Source organism: Sminthopsis crassicaudata, chromosome 5 (genome assembly GCF_048593235.1).
Source record: "Sminthopsis crassicaudata isolate SCR6 chromosome 5, ASM4859323v1, whole genome shotgun sequence".
Lineage (NCBI taxonomy): Eukaryota > Metazoa > Chordata > Mammalia > Dasyuromorphia > Dasyuridae > Sminthopsis > Sminthopsis crassicaudata.
In genome coordinates, this window is record NC_133621.1 from 45,087,430 (window position 1) to 45,109,711 (window position 22,282).

The 22,282-nt window shown below is 38.1% G+C and overlaps 1 protein-coding gene across 1 annotated transcript in view; it reads left to right on the forward strand.

The window, feature by feature from the left end:
* CDK6 (cyclin dependent kinase 6) overlaps window positions 1-22,282 on the forward strand; it is a 236,727-nt gene that overhangs the window by 158,234 nt on the left and 56,211 nt on the right. The window contains exon 4 of the mRNA XM_074272228.1: window positions 14,120-14,229. Coding sequence (XP_074128329.1) covers window positions 14,120-14,229 — 110 coding nt within the window. The remainder of the gene's footprint in view (window positions 1-14,119; window positions 14,230-22,282) is intronic.

A 22,282-nucleotide genomic window follows, 5' to 3' on the forward strand; every position in this document is an offset into this window, starting at 1 on the left:
TCATCCTTTTTTATGCACAAGGCCATTCCATCATAATTACATTCCACAATTTGTTCATTCATTTCCTAATTGGTGGTTATCCTCTCAATGTCCAATTCTTTGCCACAACAAAAAGTGTTGCTATAAATATATTTGTACAAATAAGTCCTTTTCCCTTTTTTTTACTTTGGGTTATAGACTTAGCAATCATCTACTTTCAGAGAAAAACACCAACTATAGGTTTCTAGAAAACAACATCATTCTTCTTTGAAATGCATAGAAATGGAAAGGTCATAGTTTCTTTGAATTAATTCTGAGGTGAAAGCCAAGAATCCAAGGATTCCCATGTCCCTTTCTAGTCACATGCAGTCTCTTGTAGCAGCAGTAGAATATTAAAGACCCAGATGGTAAGAGCCTGGGGTCTGGGAGGATGAGCCTGCCTTCCGTTGGTTTTTATAGCACGCACCCTCCTACCTTCACAACGGATGTACCTAGAAGTACTCTGTAAATATTCTCAGTTCTGTGGTTCTTCCTAGAAACAGTTTAAATTAGCTTTATGTGAAATGCTAATGGTATGTATCATTGAGGACAAGTGAGTCTTTAATTTGGTTCCTGGTGAAGAAGATTTTCCTCTCTAACTGTCCACGTCTCCCCAACCCCTCTGCCAAAAACATTTTTTGAGTAGTGTACAATTGTACACAGTGTCTAGCACAAAGGAGACAATTAATGCATGCTTTATTGAATGAATGATCCTCAAAATGTGGTTAGAAATTCTTTATCTGTAAAGAAAATTAGAAAATAGGGATCGGGGGTAATGGCTACAAAATTAGAGGACCAGGTTCAAATCCTGCCTCTCTAGCAAATATAAGGTACTGATGAGATCTTAGAAACAATTTTCTCATCTGAAAATTTTGGAGATTGTAGTAGAGGGCCACTAAGTTTCCTTTTGCAGTTAGATAAAAGATTGATTTTATGAGCAGCCAATCAGACTGTCTGGAAATACATAGTGGATAGTTGAAAGCCACGCCCTCTCTTTTTATATACATATATATACCCCCCAGGCAATAATCCAGTCATAACTGAATCTTTGAAGTAGGCAATGCTTCTTGTCAGTGATATGGATATAAAAAATTTGGATATAAATACCTACCCTCTACTGTTGGAAGTTCCAGGTCTCTGAACTGTATTGTCATGCACTCATTCTCCATTCACCTGTCCTATGTAATTATTTGAACACTTGGAAAAAGCCAGGATTGATTTTACCCTGTTCAGCAAAGCAACGTGCAGCTAGCTCTCACTAGTCTATCTTTTGTGAGCTCTAATATTCCAAAAAATTCATGTGTCTCCTGGTAATGAGGTTCTCAAAAAGTTTTAGGACAAGGAAGAGAAAGAAAATGAGCATTTAAATGCTCTTTAAGGTTTGCAAGACATTTTACTATCTATGTTATATTTCATCCTCAAGGCAGCTATCCTGTTATTAAAAATGATGAAGATAAAGTGACTTGTCCAGGATTGCAGACATGTTTTGGATGTAGGGCTTAAGATTCCAAGATCAGGATTTTTTTAATTATATCTTTTTATTTACAAAACATATACATGGATAATTTTTCAACACTAACCCTTGCAAAACCTTCTGCTCCAACTTTTCCCCTTCTTTCCCCCATCCTCTCCCCTAGATGCCAAGTAGTCCAATATATGTTAAATATGTTAAAGTATATATTAAATATAACATGTATACATATTTATACAGTTCCAAGATCAGGAATTTATCTACTGTATCCCTAGCTGCTACTCATCATTCATTTATTAAATCACCTGTTAAGCACCAGTAACTAAAGATATAAAGATCATACACAGCAATCCTTGCTCAAGTAATTTATTTTTTTTTACTTTTTTCCAGAAAACATGCACACATGTATATTAACCAATAGTTAATGTGTTTTTCCATTTGGGTGGCTTTACCTCTCAGATGTTTCCTCATCTGTTAAATGGGTACAGCTGTTCTAGATGATCTATAAAGCCCTTTCAGCTCTGACATTCTGTTCAATTCCACTTAAAATACAAGATCTATTGAAAGTCTACGGAACCTTTTGGGAGAGGAGACACTAGCAGAGAGGAGATCAGGACATAGACTTCAATTAGGAAGTGACATTAGATCCAGACTTTGAAGGAAGTTAGAGTACCCGTCAGGCTATTCCATGGAATAGCCACCTTGTACTATAAAATCAGCATATAACATATTTTTCAAGCTAGTCTCTCATCCCCACTTGATTTATGGTAGGAAGGGGCAGTATTGCCTTGGAGAAAGAACATTCCACTCCAGGTCACAGTAAGGAATCAAAATAGGCTGGTAGTATGGACCAACCCTGTAGGAAAGACAAAAATTGATATATGTTTTCCTGGTGGGAGTATCCAATAAACATGAGTCCAGTTTCCAACCAGTCAAGCACGAATTGCTTCTCAGGGGATTTGGAGGTGGGAAGAGGGGGAAAGGATGGTTCTAAGACTGTCCTCAACTGGCCTTGACTGCTTGTGACATTCTCAGCACCTTTTTCCCTCTTCCTCTAGATCTTGCCAACTAAGAGCATTGCCTGGCTCAAATTCCCACCCACAGACTCCTCCTTATCTCCTGGTTCCAGCACCTGGGGGAGATCATAGTGATCTGGTGGGTGAGGAGAAAAATTCTGTTCCCTTCCTTTGTCCTATAACAAATTCTTTCCACGCTCATGGGTTTTCCCCCCAAGATTTTTCACTGTTACAAAGATGTTGATAGTTCTACAAACACAGGCTTGATTTCTGCTATAATTACGCTTGATTTTTGAACATTATAGAAGCTAAGTACTGGAAAATACAAAGAGTCCTCTGGGCTATCTCTCTGTCTGTAGATAAGATTGCAACTAAATTATCCCGGAGAAACAAAAGATCTATTTTTAAAGTTGTTCTGAAAAGGAGGAAGGGAAGGGAGAATGCATTCATTTATTAGGTACCTGCTATCTGCCAAGCACTGTACTAATCACTTTGCAAATATTATTTCCTTTGATCCTTACAAAGGTGCTTTAAGATCGTTGCTATTATTATTCCCATTTTACAGATGAGGAAATTGAGGCAAGAGGTTAAGTGACTTGCCTAGAGTCATAGCTAATAAGTATCTGAATCTGGATTTGAATTTAGGTCTTTTTGACATCATATCCAGCACCCTCTGTACTGTACCATATAAGACATTCCTTGGTACTACAGCCAGATGTATTCTCCTAGTCAGAGAATGGTTTTTTAGATCCAGCTTAAATCTTTAATGATGAAAACGAGTTCCCCCTCTCTATTTTCTTATTAAGTGTGGTATGGTAGAAAGAGCATTGGAGTCAAGATACCCGACTTCAGTCCCATCTTTAATATTTACTAGCTGCATGACTTGAACAAGTCCCTTTTCCGAAGCCTCAGTTTTCCCAGTTACAGAATACAGGAGTTTGGATGAAATGTTTTCTAAAGCCATTCTGTGATTCCTGGATTTTGATGATGATTGCTAAACATATATCAGTAGGGTTTCTCTACCTTTTTCAATTTTTTTTCTCTACACATTGGTGCAAGGGCTACAGAATTTATGTGGGTGCTAGTCTGGTGCTCCAAATGGATCCTTCAAGGTCTCTTCAGCAGGACAATTCTGAAGTCAGAGATTTCAAGCGGGGCGGACCGAAGAAGTCACTATTTAAATCCTCCTCTCACAGATGAAGGCAATGAGCCCCAGAGATTTATGGCCAATTTTTGGAATGTTTTGTTTCCATTTTTGTGGAAGGGAATCCAGGAATGGATAGGGCCTCTTTCATTTTAAGATACCCCCACCCCCGTCCCCAATCCTTCCCATCTGAGGAAAATGAAACCCACAGCCCACTGAGATGTGCGAAAAGATTGCCATATGGGAGACCTAAGATTCTTCTGTCAGTAGTCACTTCCTCCAGAAATCTCCCAGTCCTGGTGCTTGCTTATTTCCTGTTGAAAAAAGTGATTGAAGTCATTCAGGAACTAGAAGAAAACTGGCTTTGGGGACCTCTGACAGTGTTAGATTAACAAAAAACCATTCTAAAGTTGTCCAACAACTCTGAACAGTTAAGTTGTTTCCCCAAGCATGTAGATTTTTTATGAGCTTTCAAACAACCCTGAAGAGGAAATGATGAGTTATTCAACCTACCATATCCTGTGTTCAGAATAATTTTCATTTCTACTATCTGTGAAGGTTAAAGGAATGCCGACAAATATTTGTTCGGTTTCTATGGTGAAGGGGAAGGGGGGGGGGGGGAGAGAGAGGAGAGAGAAGGGAGATAGGGAGAAAGGAGGGAGAGAGAGAAAAGAAAGAACAAGGAGGGAGGGAGAGATTAATCATGTGATTTCCCAGTCTCAGAATCAGATCAGCCCTCTGTGCTTCTAAGGAAAAAGATCTATAGTTATTGCTTTCAAGACAGCAGCAGACATTTAAAAAATTGGCATCCATTTTAAGCTGCAGGTGTCTCTTAAGAGTCAATTCAAACCTAATAGCCTGGATAGGAACTTGGATGCTTAAAGAATTAGATTTAAATGTTCAGTATGAGGATAGACTATCTGTGGGAGTTCCTATGCATTAAGAAATCATCTGCTTACTAAAAATAATAGCTGGGCTCTAATAGCCTTTTTTCCTTTACTTTTTTTTTTTTAAAGGTTCTTAGTTTTCAGAGTGCTTATGAGTTTTGACATTGTCTCTATACATAGTCTGGCAGTAAGGAAACAATCAGCCTTCCTCCCAGCCATCAGGAAGTCAGAAGACTTTCCCGTGGCAGTCTCATGCATATGTTGAGAGAATCCTGTTCCACCCTGTACATTCCCTTTCATGGGGGGAATAGAGTTGGGTCATTCTTGGAGCTCCCCAGTTCCATTCCTGGATGGATCCCTTGGGGAGGGCTGGGAAGGAAAGTTGCCACAAGGAAAACACAATGGTGGGTTCCTGGGTGCAAGAGACTGTTATGGGTCCTCACCATAATTAAGTGGGGATGGGTGCTCAGGGCTTTCTTCCAGGGCATCAACACTTGTGGAGGCCGAGGCTTGCTGATGCTTCTTCCTCATAGCACTGCTACAAACCCCCCAACACACATACACACCCTGAGCAACAGCATCTGTCTAGCTCCCCCACTGGGGCTACCTTCCCTGACTTTCCTATTTTGCTTCTTCCCCAGGGATTGGAGGAGTGTATGTATCCATGCATTTTTTTTTTTTTTTGTCTCAGGATAGCTGCACTGACTGGGATGGACTCAGTTTATTCATCTGTAAAATGAGATAAGAGAACATAGCCTTCACAGTACAGCCTGTGACTGCTCACTGCACACATAGCCAATAGCACAATCAATCAACAAACATTTCTCAAATGCCTACTATGTATGAAATATTGTAGGGAACATTGAAATGGATGTGTCCAATCTTTGACTCCATTCTCCCAAATGAAAATATTTAGAAAATTAATTATCTTTCACTTGATAATTCTGGGTTGCAGAGCCCCCATATTGTCTCTCAGTCAATAAGCTGAGATGAAGTAGCAGCAGCAGTAAGTTCTATGGATGCTGGGCTTGGTTAGATAGGAGACATTGCTTGGTTGTATCATTGGAGAGCTTTTACTTTTGGGGGGCCGTCAGTGATATTAAATGCCTACTGTGAGTGACAGGCGCTGCTCAGTTTTGGAGATACACAAACAAAAAGGAGCTTACCTTCTTATCTCTCAGGGGACTGGTTTGGGTTCCAGCTCCTGAGGGTGCAAAGAAACTGAGGGAAACAGGATTAAGTGACTTGCTTAGGGTTCCCTGTTAGTGACAGTCTGAAACCAGATTTAAATTTAGGTCTTCCTGGTACTATGCATCCACTGTACCACCTGGCTGTTTCCATATATACAAGGGGGGGCGGTGTTTCACAGGTACAGGACATTATTAAACTGAGTGTTCTTCTATTGTAAAGGCAGTTTTCATAGATGTGTATTTTGGGGCTAGGACTAGCCTCAGCTAGGCTTTATTTTATACTGTTGTTGAACTTAGTTCAAAAATAAAAAAAAATAAAAAATAAAAAATCTGCAAGGAGAGATCAAAGGTATTTAAACAGATATAGTCCTCTGTGTAAATATCTTTGAACTTCCCCCCCCCTTCTGCCACCCTCAGATTGCTAAAACCCAGTGAGCCCCTCCAGAGGTTGGCAGAGGTTGTTACAGCTTGTAAAGGATTCTAATAAACCTGCCCTGGCATTTGTTCCAGCCGATCACTCCAGCTGATTGTTGCCATTGTGATTTCTGCTTACCCAACAAACTACATTGTGATCATCAAAAGCCCCCTTTGGCATCGACCTGGCCAAGCCGATCTCCATTTACTGCCTTCATTGTTTCACCCCATGTCTTCTCCTCTCCCTCCCCCTGTTCTCCTTTTCTTTCTGTAATTTACAAGAATCTTTGTACAACTGAAAGTCTAGACCCTAAGAATGAATTCATTTGTGAAAATTTTTCCCCTTTGCTACTTCTCAAGGCACTTTTCCTGGTCTCCCTTAATCTTGGTGTCTTCCTGCCGAGATTGTTCCCCAGTTTATAGGATGTTCCAAAAGTCCTAGTGGATAGTTAGGTTTCAGGAGCTTTAAAGTGCACTGAGACTTTTTGCTTGTTATCTCCTCCATTAATCTGTGAGTGCATAAGAGTAAAGGCTTTCTGTCCATAGTGGGCTCTTAGAATGCTTGCCTTGATTTCTTGTGTGATCCTGAGCTACTTCCTTCCAGCTCCTCAGTTTCTTCATTTGTGATTGGGGATCTGAGTCTTGTCTCGTTCATCCATAGATTGGGGGAATAAACAGCATAGGTTGTAGGAAGGATCAAGTGAGATTATGAACATAAAGTACTTTGATGGTCCATCAGTTATTGTGATTATGATCCCAATTATTCCATTCTTCTTGTCTTTTCATCGGGCTTCAGATAGAAATCATCCCAGAACATGTTGCTATCCTACCTCTTTTATATTCTATTGAGAGCTACATCTGATGTTTAAGTAACTGTTTTAGTCGTTGAATAAACATTAGAAAAAATAAGCTCATCATCTGTAAACTCACTGAAAGCATCCTTAGTGGAACTTCCGTCGCAGAAAGCATGACATGAGTGATACATGTTACCTGTTAGCTCATTGTGTTAATTTCTCCTGCCAGATACTAGCTATCTTTTGAAATAAGTTTGTTCCATTGTAGCATAAAGGTTTGCTTTTTAATTTTTTAAAAAAGTAGTTCTTATGGGCCATTGTTCTGTTCAGGCAATTGTCAGACAGCCAGTGATACTTATTCTGGACCAGGAATTGTACTGTGGATGTGAGATATGGAAAAAGAGGCAATTCCTTCCTTCCAGGGCAATCTAATAGGGAAGGCAACACATAAAATTGGAAGGCAGAAAAAGTTAGAGGGTTAGAATGTGAAAGATGGCTGACCCAGGAACCCTCTTTATGTGGAAATTTGGAGAGGAGTTCTTAGTTCCCACCTCCAGTCCTCCAACAGCAGAGGCAAAGGGTTCTTTTCAGGTACCAGTGAGGTCGGAGTTTCAAAGCTAATAGGATGAGATCACTCCTTGATAAAAGTCTCTACTTTCATGATTGCTTATTAGTGAATTTCTCCAAAATATTTTGGGGTCTCATTATAGTAAGGGGCGCTGTGTCTTGTGTCAATATATAAAAGCTGACAGTACCTATGTTTAGTCTGTTTCGAATGAATTGGATTGCAAGGAAACCAATGATAGCTAGCAAAGCTTAGCTATCAAAAGATTTTTTTTTAATTTATGGATCCCTGATCTAGAAGAAGACTACTTTGGATGACAATTGGCATTTAGTGGTGTTTATTATCAGCCTCTTATTACTCAGTGAAGGAATGCCTGCATGCTCCAAGTATTTCTGAAGGCTTTTGTTATGATTGTCACATGCTCTATCAGAATATCTGTCATTCTCTTTCCTTCTTTTTTGGTGAAGAATTATTCATCTTTTTTTTGTGGCTCTCTATTTTGTTAATATTATTAGAAAATTTTCTAAAAATTGTCCTAGTTCATTTTGTAGAACCAAAAATGAATGTTAAGACTAATTTTTGTTGATGTTAATTGCTTCAAATAGTTTATGCCCATCAAGCTTTGATTTTAGGTTGCCAATACGTCTCTTAATTTAGCCATCTCTTTCTCCTTTAACTCCTTATTCAATATTAAAATACTAAGGAATTAGTAAACACATCACCTTCAACTATTGATTCAATTTGATATTTGGAGTTTGTTGTTATTGTTGTCATCTCGTTTTCATCTTTCTTTGATGATTTTTCAGATGTTGATATTCAGATTATGAATGTTTTCTTTTGTGCTCTAAAACTTTTAAACACTCTGAGAGAGTCTTAGATTGTCAATCACATGGAGAATCATGATCCTTTAAAATGTATTTTTAAAATGAAATCAATAAATGTCCATGTACAATAGTATATGCTTCTATAATTTTAAAAATTGGCTTATTCCAGATAGTTTAAATTATGGATGTAAAGCTAATTCAGGATTTAAAGGATTTGTGAAGTTGTTTTTGGGGGGGGGCGGGGGGAGATAGAGGCCTTTAGGTTGGTTATGGTAAAAATTGAAAATCCATTGAAATTACACAAAATAAGTTTCTGGAATGCTCGTTATTTGAGATATTTAAAATTAAGTTGTGCTAAATTTGAAAAAATAAATTAAACACACCTGATTCGGATGCCAGAAAAGTTATGTAGGATAGAAATTTTTGTTTTATTTTATTTTTTTTTTTGAGATGAGAGAAAAATAAACCAAACTCATGACATATTTGGAATCATTTTTTGAGAATTTTTTTAAAGCACCTACCATGTACTAAGCACTGTGCTGCTGAGTGCTGGGTGAATGATAATCTTACGTATCTTATGTCCTCTGGACACGCTCATCCTATGAATGTAAAACTTCCCAGTCACTGAGACCATACATTCTAATGGAGGAAACAGCAAGGACATATATAAGTATATACTGAATAAATTTAAAATGGAACTAAATACAAAGTACTTTGGGGCGAGAACACCAGCCATTGATGGAATCAGCAAAGGCTTTCTATAAAAAGATGGTATTTGGGACGGCCAGCCCAAAACCAGGCAGAGGGAGGGTGGTAGGTATGGTGTTGTGAGTAGAGAATTGGAGAAAAGATGTAAGTTTGACTGGATCACAAACTGGGAGGAGAATGATCAACAAGGAGATTGGAAAGATTGGTAGGGAAGGTTGTGGAGGGCTTTAAAAGTTAGCAGAAGAATTTATTTTTTACTCAAAAGGCAGTATTAGGAAGCTACTAGAGTTGATAGATTAAGGGAATTACTTGGTCAGATGTCCCATAAATAGGACACTACCAAAAGCTCTTTTTTCTATTATAGTTATATGAGGAAGAGTAGCCATTTCTTAGTACAAAAAAAGGGCCAAGTTTCTTATTTACACCATTTTCTAACACAATTGGAAATAAAGATTAATTCAGTTTCTGGCTTTTTGTTGTGGAATTGTTTTTCAGTCACAGTCAACTCTTCTGACCTTATTTGAATTTGTTTGTTTTTAGCAAAAGATATTGGAGTAGTTTGCCATTTCCACCTCCAGTTCATTTTACAGATGAGGAAACTGCTAATTTAATTAACTACTTGCTGAGTATGTCATTGTAGAGATTCCTTTGGGATATGTTGTAGTAAATGGCTACTAATATCTCTTCCAATTCTAAAATTCTTTAATTCTGTCTAAAGATGCTTCTTCCAGGTTAAATTTCCTTGTGTCCAGCCAATCCTCATTTGCATGGTTTTGAGACCCCTTCCTGATCTTATTCTATAATAGCTCTCAGTGTGCTTTGCAAAATGGAGTACCCATGATTACACAGACATATGTTCAGGGTTAGCCAAATGCTTGTTCATTCTACATTGTTTTGTTGCCTCAGGTTGAACCTACATATTACTAAAAAAACAAACAAACCAACCCAGTTTCCTTTCAGAAACTACTAACTAACTAAACCTTTCCTATCCTATTGATTTTTTTAGGATCTTCCTTTTAAACCTATTAAATTTTATTTTACTAGATTCTAGGCAGACCATATTATCCATTGTGTTCACCATTCTTCCCATTTTGCATAATATGCACATTTGAATAACATACCCTTCATGTTCTCATCCAAATCTCTGTTAGAAATGTTGACTAGAACAAAACCAGAGAATCAATCAAGAAGTATTTTATTAAGTGCCTTCTGTGTAGCAGACATGTTCGAAAGATAAAAGTAAAACAACTCCTGCCCTCAAGATGCTTGGGAGAGACAACAAATACACAAATAAATATATTAAAAGAGAAAAAAAAAAAAACAACTTTTTTTTTTCTTTTGAGAACCCTCCTGGTATATTTTGTATACAAGGGATCTTAGTAAGAGCTTGGTTTAGTAGAAAAGTATTAAATTTAAGATGAGAGAATTTAGTTCAGATCTTTGTTCTGACCTTTCCTACTCCAAAAGCTTGGACAGTACACATAACCCATCTCAGTTCTTAGTTCTTCATCAGTAAAAGGAGCAGATCAGTTTAGATTACTGGAGAGGTCCTTTTCAATTTTTAATCTAGGATTCTATGACCTTTCTGCAGCTTGATACCAGTTAATTAATCACCTTTCCTTAATTAGTTTTAGTCACCATTGAACACACTCAACTGTGGTGTTTCATCTAGCTGACATTTTTTCCATTTTATTCATAAGAATAGCAGCTGAATGTATAATTTCTTATCTAAATTTGAGGGTGGGAGAAAATGTAATTCTTTAAAAAAGAATATAAGAGATATGTTAAATGTCTTCTTGAAATCTAGTTATGTACCATATCTACTGCATTCTGCTGATTACCAAACTAGTCCGTTCCCCCCCCCCCCCCCCCCCAGGAAAAAAAAAAAAAAAAAAGGAAATAAGTTCATCATGACTTCTTCAGGATGAACTAACACTGGTCATTAGTGATTATTGTTTCCCCTTTAATCATATAATCCGTAATGTTACACTTAATTTTATCTACTACGTAGTAATCGTTAAAAGTCACTCTAGACTTAAAGTTCTAGAGCACAGAATTTGAGAGTTGGCTGTGACTTTAAGGTCTCTCCCATTTAATCCACACATGAAAAAGTCTTTGTTATAACATACCCTCTAGTTTATCTTGCATATGTTGACCTTGTACGTAACAGGAACACTATAAATACTTGTCAAATCAAATTACATATGGCGTTCATTATTTCATGTCATATGCTTTCTAAACATTTTATAGATTTTTTGATAATTATTATTTTTATACCATCATAGTTTTTCATTCCAAAGAACCATCCATATAATAATAATGGTTTTTTTTAGAAATTAAAAAAGGGGGAAAATCATTATAACTACTCAGTACATTGAAAAAAGTATGAAACACATGAAATAGTCAACATCTGTGGACATCTCCATGAAACAGTGGATTTAAGAGTGTTGTGCTTTTAAGTTTAGTTGTATTCTTTTTTGAAATGATTATATTCTGTAGGTATCTTTGGAATAGTTGATCCTTATGTTTTTTCAGCTTACTGAACTTGTAGATAAATATGTGAACAATTGAATAACAATGCTGAATTTTTTGAAACTGAGCACAAGTACATAGTGATAATTGACAGTGACTACATGTAAACAACTTAAGGTCATAGATTTATGTTTAGAAAGGACCTCAGAGATCTTCTGGTCTAACCCTTTCATATCTGACCTTAATTCATGAATTTGCTTATCATTTTGCCCCTACATATGCCCCCTAATAGAAGGCAAAAATGGTAAGAAATATAAATGAGATGCTAGGGACTATCCATCACTACTCTTAACACAGCTGTTTTCCATTTGGGAGCTGTTGTTGGCTGCCAGGAGCTGTCCAAGGCTGAAGCTCATTTGGAGGAGAAAGAAGGGGTAGAGTTGCATGCTGTGCTTGTGTTTGTAAGCACATAGGCACATGTGCCTTGTTGTATAGGACCTAATAGGTGACTTTTCATTGATAAACCTCAGACCTTGTTGCACGCACATGTGTGTGTGTCTATGTGATTAAACTCTAGCCTGACCTTGCACTTTGTTTCCAGACTGTCCCTTATATCTTGTTCATATTTTGTTGCCAAATTATCCTTCTAGTCCTTGAAATTACCTTCTGTCTTAGGCTTTCCTGCTCATTACACTAATAACTCTCTCACTCTTTTGCTTCTTTGAGATCATTAACAGAAAGTTTTCCATCCCCAGTTCATCTAGATCCTCCAACCCCATGCCCACCAGGCTTCAGCTAAGGCCATGGATGACAGGATCATGGGGAGCTTGAGACTAACTCTAAAACCAGTTATTAAGTAAGATTAATGGGTAGGTAACATTCCAAGCCGGGGTCATGGTTCAGAAACAGAAGTAGGAAACAGCAAATCTATTTTCTTAAGATAGATATTTTAAAATTACTTAGAATCCAAGCAATCAATCAGTAACCTTTTACTAAATGCCTGCTATTTGCCAGGCACTGTGCTAAGCACGACCAAAGAACTTTTAAAGACGGTTTAAAACTTTGTAAGTTCTAATAAATAAGACCTGTTTCTGTAGTTGTTCATGAGCTATTTTAAATGATTATAGAAAAATTAAGAAGATACCTTTGACAGCATGAATAAGCATCACTGATTAAAAGTTTGATGGCCAACAAAAGAGGGCCTATTAAAGCTCACTGTAAGAGGAAGTCCCTGTTGCTTTGGGTTTATTACAAGGACCATAAAAAGATTGTGTATTCAGAATGTAAGAATACAAATTTTTCTTTTCATAAGATCCTGGGTTTGTCTTGCCTTTGTGGCTCACAGTCTGTCTCTAGACCACCTATCTTATTTCATGTTGTCCTTTACGTGCTCAAGTACTTAATGTTTCCCAAATTTGGTTCTATCTTCTGCCTTTCTGCCTTTGCACAGACTCTCCCCTAAAACTAGAATTCATTCCTTCTTCTTCTCTTCCTCCTGACATCTGTAGCTCAGGTGCCACCTCTTCCAAAAAGCCTATTCTGATCCCCCTCCATATTTAAATTGTATTTTTACATGATAGATATCCCAGTAGAATATAAAGTCCTTCAGGGCTAAACATTTTTTTGCTAGTGCCTGTAGCAGGCACTAAATAAGTGCTTGAATTGAATTGAATAAAGATGAAACTCAAATGAAAATGACTAGAGTTAGTGTATTTCCTTTACCCTCAAACTCTAGGAATGATTTCTGGTTATTTTAAAATCATAATTTTAAATTTAAAACATCTTTTAAAAACACATTTATTTGGGTCAGTTCTTTGGTTCCATCATTTTCTAAATAGGCACTAAAGAAATGTGTTAGCTTGTCAGGGGGCTTTGTTTAATTTACCATGTTCTCTCATTAAAAGCTTACTTTGACTCAGCACTCTTAATTTAGACTTTAAAAGGTTCCCCCATCTCTAAGCAGAGTAGAAGGGGCTGCAGGGTGTAGAATCAGAAAACTAGGCCTTTGATCTTTAACCCTCTGGCCCTCAGTTTACTTTTCTGTATAAACATTCAACTAGATGGTGCCTAAATTCTCTTCTGTCTAAATATTCGATCCTCTAACTACTGTACTTTCCAATTTCTAAAATCGCCTATTCTTTACCAAGAAGTTGCTCTCTAGATTCCATTTTTACCGACATCAAAGAGAAAAAAACAAAAACAAAACTGATTTTAAGACAAGGGACCCTAGAAGGCTTGTTGTATTTGTTGTTGTTATTGTTGTTGTTGTTGTTTGAGGAGCTTACTCTCCAAAATTTTCTTGTGTCATCTTACTGTCCTGAGTCATCCTCAGGATCTGAGAAAAGGCTGAAATCAGTTGATCAACATTCATTAAGTGCCTGCTGTGTGCCATGCACTTTGCTAAGAGCTATAAAGGTTATGGTGAGTCACTTGATGTGTTTGCATCCCTAAAAAATTCCTCTTTCCCTTCCTGTTTTGGCTGTAGTGCTCCGAAGGATTTTATAGAGATTCTTTCCACCTTGGATCTTGGTGTCAACTAAGATTTTGAAGGCATTGACACTGAAGCAAATAATTATTTTCTACTTCATGTATGTATTTTTCTTTCCTTTTTTGCAGGTTGTCACTTTATGGTACAGAGCACCTGAAGTCCTGCTTCAGTCCAGCTACGCCACGCCAGTGGACCTATGGAGCGTGGGCTGCATATTCGCAGAAATGTTTCGTCGAAAGTAAGAGCAATTATGATATTCTGTTTTACCTAAAAGTGGAATCTGAGTTCTCTTGGTAACTTGGTTAGCAATATAAAGCTTAGCATTGGTGGATGTGGGAACAGTGCTGGATTTAGTAAGAAGACCTATGTTCCTATCCTGGAAAGGGCTCCCTCCCTGAGCCTTAAGTTCATCATCTGTAAAATAATAGGGTTGGACCAAATAGAAGTCCCTTCTAGCTCTGCATCTATGAACTTAAGATTATTAGCCTCTTTCTAATTCCAGGAGGTGATTGTGGCTTACCATCCTATCTCCCTTAGCAACTGTCATCACAGAGTCACAGAATTTGAGAATTTGAAGGGATCTAATCCAATCCATAAATGAAAGAAATCCCCATTATAACATACTTCCACGCAGTTGACCAGACTCTGCCTAAAGACTTCCATCCATGGGGATCACGTCACCTGGGATTGAGATGAGTACTTTTATGTCACTCTAATTATGAGGAAATCAAAATTGGGCATTTTTCAACTTCTTATTCTGCAGGCCAGACAGAGAACTCAGATCCCCCTTCCTTGTGGTATTTAACTGCCATATATCCCCACGTCTTCTCTTCTCCACCCAAACTCACCCAGGTCCTCTAACCAATCTTTATGCGACATTTGTAATCTTCCCTTATTAGGCACTGAGACCTTTTTTCTAGTCAACAAACATTAAGTAATTACTGTGGGGAAGACAATATGCTGGGGTTAAAAAAAAATAAACGAAAAAGAAAATATTGATGTCTTTAAGAAGCTTACATTCCACTGGGGATATGCAACATGTAGACAGACAAATAAATACAAGATGATCTGAGGGGATAGGTCAGGAATAACTTCCTTTGGAGGTCACACTTGAAGGAAGATAAGGATTCTAAGAAGGAGAGGTAGGAGAGGAGGGTGAAGCCAGGGATGGGGGAATGGGAAAAGACTTTAGCTTGTTCAAAATCAGGGCAGTTGGGGATTAAAGGGCAACCCCACAAAGGGGAGTGATATGAAATGTGTATGAAGATAGACTAAAGTTCAGATTGCATTATTGTTGGTTTTTATATGAAAAGCAGTAAGGAGCGATACAAATTGAGTAAGAAAGACACACAGACCCATTGTTAGGGAGATATTTTAGTAGTTATGTGGAGGTTAAAATGGAGATGGAAGGATTTAGAAGCAGAAAAAACCAATTAGAAGACTATTGCTAAAGTCTAATTGAAAGGTGATGGGGTGGTAGGAGGAGGTGAAAAGAGAGAATACCAATGTCACAAAAGCTGATGGAAGAGAGAATATTCATGAAAGGATTATCAGCAGTGTCATGAACTGCAGGAAAGTTTAAAAAAGAAAAGAAAAGAAAAGAAAAGAAAAGGCTGCCATGTTGAATAATTGAGAGAAGATTGGTTGGGGAAGGTGGAGGTGAGGCCAGAGGACAGGTAGTAGAATTTTAAGAGGTTACACACCTTTGTAATGTCAGAAAGCGCCATGTGTTGGATTGATGTGTGAATATAATGATACTGCTATACCATAAGAAATAGGAAGAATTCAGAGAAGCACTTCAATGAACTGTTAAATAGTAACATACACAGAATTAGGGAAAGTAAATGTGACTATAATAATATAAATGACTATAAAGAAGAACAAAATCAAACACAGTGTAATTATGATGTCCAAGTTTGGCCCTGGAGAAGAGCAGAGAAAATGTATCTCTCTCTTCATTGAAGAGATGAGGAATCTGGGATGTGGAATATGGCACACACAGACTCTCTTTTCAATTATCATGATAAATTGCAAGGAATGTAGAAGTGAGAGGGAGAATTGGAAATGAATGTAGGTGGCTGTTTTTAGGAGTTTAGGCTGTGAAATGGAGGAGAAGTATAAAAGGATAAGGAGGAGATGGCATACTGTGATAAGTGATTTTTTTTTTTATTCATTTTTCCAAATTATCCCCTCCCTCCCCCCGATGGCAGGTAATCCCATACATTTTACATGTGTTACAGTATAACCTAGATACAATATATTCATGTAAATACCATTTTCTTGTTGCACATTAATTATTAGCTTCTGAAGGTATAAGTAACCTGGGTAGATAGACAGTAGTGCTAACAATTTACATTCACTTCCCAGTGTTCCTTCTCTGGGTGTAGTTATTTCTGTCCATCATTGATCAACTGGAAGTGAGTTGGATCTTCTTTATGTTGAAGATATCCACTTCCATATGATAAGTGATTTTTAAAGATCCTGTTCAGCCCGTTCAAGGGAAACGTGGGCATGCTGATAAAACAGCAGGGAAAGTGGGGATCAATAAGGATAAATTGAAGGTAGAAGCAGCTAGAGAGAATGATCAAATGTACATGCTCCTAAAGAAGATGAGAGATAATGAGATCAAAAGCACAAGGAAAGGGATTATTCTTGAGGAGAAGAAGAAAAGCCATCCCTTCCTGTCAGTCTAGACTAAAGCAGGAAAGAATAGTGCTAGGGGTAATGTAGAAGGGTTTTGGCATGTAGAAAAGGGGGGAAGAGGAAACACAGTCTCAGAAGCAGCAGAGAGGAGGGAAAGGTGGAATAAGAGACTTAATGAAAAGATTTGGAGGAGATATTGTGAGAAGTGTAAGCAAGAATCAATCAGGGAATAATCAAAGGGTTGTTGTGCAACAGTAAGAACCCATTTGAAATTTGAGCTCATAAATTTCTGGTGGGTCCAGTTAGCACAGTTGTATGACTTCTCTATTTGCTTTTAACAAGATATGAGTAGAAGGCATTGATGGTGGTCACCCAGGCCTATCATTTTGCAGGGCAGCAAAGGTAATAAAGGATTTGAGGGTAAAGGACAATGTATAGTTAATTAACTATAAGGTCAAGACTACAAATTCCTCACTTTGGCATTTAAAGAATACAAAGAGAAGAAAATGGACCCAGATCTAGGATAATGAACTAGGAGAACAGTTAGGGTAAATGGCCAAGTCACAGTGAGTTTAAAGGGGGAGGGAGAAAGATAGGTAGGAAGTTGTGACCCAAAAAGAAGAATTTGATTGTTCTGGATCGTAGGGGTATAACAGTTATCTAAGTGATAGTAAGCTGTACACATAGAGGTTGCACACTTTTTTAATGTCAGAAAGTACCTCGTGTTGGAATTCATTCTTGTGATGTCATTGTGTTAATGGGAAGGGCTAAGGTTTTTGATATACAGTAACATAAGAGAGGACATACGTTTCAAAATGAGTCAGAGGAAGCACAATTTTTTCAAATTTGTGGTTTAAAAAAAAAAGTCTTTCCTCACTTCTGTTGAATATATTCTCTCTATTCCCAATTTTGCTTTTCATTTCCATTTAAAAAAAAAAAAAAAAAAAAAACACGCCAGTTAGGAAAGTGTTTGCAATGGGCCAATGCATGGATGCTTTTTTTTCTTGTAACATGGTGACCATAAGAGAAAGAACAAACATCTAAGAAGGAGAGGGGGGGTCACAGCCCTATTCAAAGTGAATAAACTAAAGAATATCTTTGAAAACGTAGTGATATTTGGACAAGACTGTGGTAATTCAGTGATCCCTAGGATTTGTGGTGGGTCGCATATGCAGTAAAGAATAATGGATATTGATTAGGAAAGCCATTCAGTGCCATAATCACTATTATATACCTTTTATGTCCTATAGTAAATACAGAAACATGGTATACAGACTGGTAATTTACCAGACTCTTTTAACCTAAATCTGTACAGTCGGGAAGCACAGTGGACACAGCACTAGCTCTAGCGACAAGAAGACCCGAATTCACATCTGGCCTGAGACACTTAACCAGCCACGAGACCCTAAGCAGTTTTAATCTCTTTCAGCCTCAGTTTCCTTACTGTAAAATGAGATTAATAGTAATTCTTGGCAAGGACAAAACAATAGAATATTTGTACAGCATTTGGCAAACCTCAGAGTGTTAATAAATGGTAGCTATTACAGAATCATCAGCTTATATATTCAGAGGGAGAAGGCATTTCAGAGGAAGGAGGAAAAGAGAAAGGAAGAAAGGACAAACAAATTTGCCAAGCATTTATTATGTACCAGGCACTGTACTAAGTACTTTACAAATATCATCTCATTTGATTCTCACAACAACCTTGAGAGATAAGCACTCTTATCCCCATTTTACAAGTAAGGAAACTGAGGCAAAAGGAATAACTTGACCAGTGTCACATAGCCAGGAAGTGTTGAATTTGTATTCAGGTCTTTCTGACCCCAGGCCCAGCCATTAGGACTGGCTAGTCCAACTTTTCATTGAAACCGAATCCTAAAATGGTAAAATTACTTCTCCACAGTCATTCGATGAAGAGTTGGTATTTGAACCCAGTACCCCCAACTTGCACTCCATTACTTTCTGCCATACTGCTCTGCCTCCCAAATGCCCCCGACCTGGAGGTTCTCCAACACTCATTGCCTTTCATCCTGTTCCATATTAATGGGACTGTGCCAGAAGTATCCACTTCAGGACAATAGCTGAAAATGGAAGTCATTTAACATCTGCCACCTATGCAGGTAACTACAGGAGTGTGTTTGCACTTCAGAGACTGAGACCCGAAGCTCCCTTAGATGAGACCCCTTCAGAGGAGGCTCCCCAGTGTGTCCTGTCCTGTCCAGAACATTCCCTCTCCTTTGGTGCCGGCGTTTTATCTCTATAACTTATTTTAAAGATTCAGGAGGACATCTATTCTTTGCCCTTGGTAATCTTAACAGTGGCCTAGGGCCAAAAGCAATACAGTTCTGTTTTAAAGTAATTTGTGGGAAAGGAGGCTAGAGGGAAGGGAACTGGAGATAGGGGGTAAGAAAAAACTGACTCTCACTTGCAAAATGGAGGAAGAACCAATTTTAAAATTAGAAAAGAGGCCTTGTGAGATGGAATCAGATTCCCAAGGGCATTTTGGGCAGAAATAGCTTCGGAGCTGGAGGGAAAAAAAGACAGTGTAGCCATTGTTTCTGTGTGCATGCAGCATCAATCTCAGTGCCATCCACCTTTAATACCTGGGTCCTTTATTACCTCTGTATGTTTGGTTACATAGAGAAAAGCCATTCACTAAAGGCAATAGTATGTGGTATCAAAGCTAGGCCTACAGCTGTGTTCCTCCCTTTTCTCAGGCACATCCACCATCTTTTTTTAATGGTTATTTTTTTATTTTATTTCACATTCATTTCTCCTGAATCCTTTCTCTCTTGAGCCTCCCCCTTTTTTGTAATGATAAAACCATTTAAACAAAGCCAATTTACATAACAACTAGTAGCTATATGCTATGTTCCATATCTATAGTTCCCATCATTTGATGAGGAAGAGAAGATGTGTTTCTTTATCAATCCCCCAGGACCTATTTTATTCATTACAGTTCTTGGTAGTTTGACTGTTTCTTGGCATTATCTCTTCAGTGTTACCAGAAATACTAGGGAAATCGTTCTTACAATCTTGGTGACCTTGCCTCAGTCTCCTCACCTTGCATCTTCATTTTCCAATCACTATAAAGTAAAGGATAGGTGCCAAATGCCCTCTGACATAGTGTGCACCTGAGAGACATTTGTAGGATTTACAAGTTTATTCCAAAACAACTATCACATAAAGTGTATGTCACTGTGACCTACTCTCTCCTGGCAGTCCATTCTCTCCCAAGGCTTCAGTTGCCACCTCTGTGCACATAGCTCCCAAATCTCAATCTGCAGTTTTGCCTTCTCCGCCTCTCCAAGTGCCATTATATGTGTTCTACTTCTCCCTCAGACATTACCCTCCCTCTCAGGAGTTGTCTCTCTTCTAAAATTCCATCAAATAGAATTAAAATTCTTTGGAGGTAAGAACTGGTGTCACTAGCACTTAATGTTGATTGATCAGTAGATTGATTTTCTAGTTCATGTCCAGATTCTGCTCATTTTTCCGTCTGTCTCTCACATTCATCTCCTCCTTTCTGTTCTCACTGTTACTGCTCTAGGATATGCCCTGCTTGCTATTCACGTGGCAGTGGTGATAAGGTGATAAGACCCGGAGGACCTTGAGATGCATTGTTAGGGCAGGTAGTAAGGTCTGAGGATCTTAGCAAAAGGATTGTAGGTGGTGACTCCTGGCTCATTAAAGAGCTAGGAACGACCACATACATTCTTCAGGGAGAATGCCTTGAGGATTCTGACCCACCACCCCCAGGAAGACCCACAGAATGGGTGAGATAGAGGTAAGCTGTCCATTCAGAAGGAGTGGAAAGAGAGGGAGGTAAAGGAAAAGTGGCTACATTTCCTGGCCAGTCCCAGGGGTCTGGGCAGCCTAGGTCAAAGAAAGGATGGGGTAAAAACCAAAGGTATTGGCAGGGGAGGCACTTTCTATCCAGTAGCCCTAGTGACCCCTAAAACCAGTCATCTTAGATAGTGGTATAGGGTAATAGTAAGAATTAACAATAATCCTTCATCTCATGGATATCCATTGATTGATTGATCAATCGATCCCATTTTGCTAATATTTGATAGCTGATTCATTTTTTCTCTACATTTTAACAATGTTATCTCTTACAATAAAGACATTGTTTGCAGATATATTTTACCTTTTCTTTCTTTTCTTTTCTTTTTTGTTTTTGGGGCATCATCACATAATGGATAGAACCTAGCTAGACACTTGAAGCTTAGTTATCTGAATTCCTGCTGAGTTCTTAGCTTAACTAGATCTCTGACCTTGGATTCTCAAGGATTCAGTTTCTTAATCTGTAAAATGGGAATAGTACTAATGATAATTACACTATCTACCTAATGGGATTGTTACAAAGAGAAGTATTTTGTAAAACCTTAAAGCCCTTTATGAATGAAAATAATATTTATTTATTATTAATTTAAACTAATAAAAATGAGGAAAAACAAAAATAGACAACTTAGCATTAGCTTCCATGATCGTTTTTTCATAGAATTTCCCAATTCCACTAACTATTAAATTAAAGGTATGGCATAAATAAATAAATAAACACCAAGGATTCTCCCTGGTAATCCCTGTGAGATTCTTAAGTTTTACTTAGCTGTGCTAAGCAGACTCAGAACTCGTGACATGACACCGAAGGGGTTTTCCAAGTGACAACAGAATCAAAACAAAACAAAACTTTACATTTAAAAAGTGAAGCTTGTTACTAATTCTATGAATATAGAGATTGTGGTGAACAGATAGCATTTCTAAGAAATTCTAGGTTACTAGCAATACTGATCCCTACCTAGGAAATGCCAAACTCCACCAGGAAGAAGAAGAAGAATTAGACACATTGTAAGAATGAAAACACCTAAATCTTCACAGACATAGGGCTGTTAGCTGCTGGTTCTTCCCATTTTCAGTGAATTCCACACTGGGTACCTGGGAGTTGACAGGACAGCTATACTGTGAGTGCCTGAAAGAAATCTCCAGGGCCTCCCTGCCCATCTCTCCCATTGGTTAGTCTGTGCGAGGGTTGCCCCACATTTCAGAAGGGTTTTCAGTGACATCATGGCATCTGGTCCTCTTGAAAGAGATGAAAACACTTCCTCATTTGACACTGAGATAGTCAGGGTTAGACCACAGACTGAAAGACTGCCCATGTGCTCTCAGGACTGAGTCTGTGGAACTCTGGGTGGTGGGAATGCATTTCCTTTTCCTTCCTATATTTTTCCCCACTGTTTTGTCTACCATGGGATTTACAGGCCATCTGGATAAAACTCTAAAGGAACTCTTTGGTATAATAATATCCAGATTTATAAAGAGAGTTGTATGATATCAATACGAATAATAGCTAGGTTTGTGGAGCACTTTGCAAAGGGCTTTACAAGTTATCTTGTTTAGCTCTGAGGGTCGGTACTATTATTATCTATTTTATAGATAAGGAAATTGAGGCTGGAAGAGATTTAAGTGACTAGCCCAGCAACTAAGCATCTGAAACAGAATTTGAATTCGAGCCTTATTATCTCTGTGGCTGTCCCCTTTGTGTGTAATAGAAAACAAGCTGGAGAGAGCTGGTTTTGAATCCCACCTTTGAAACTTGTAGCTATGATGAGTGTAAACTGTGAGCATTGTTTTTGTTTTGTTTTGTT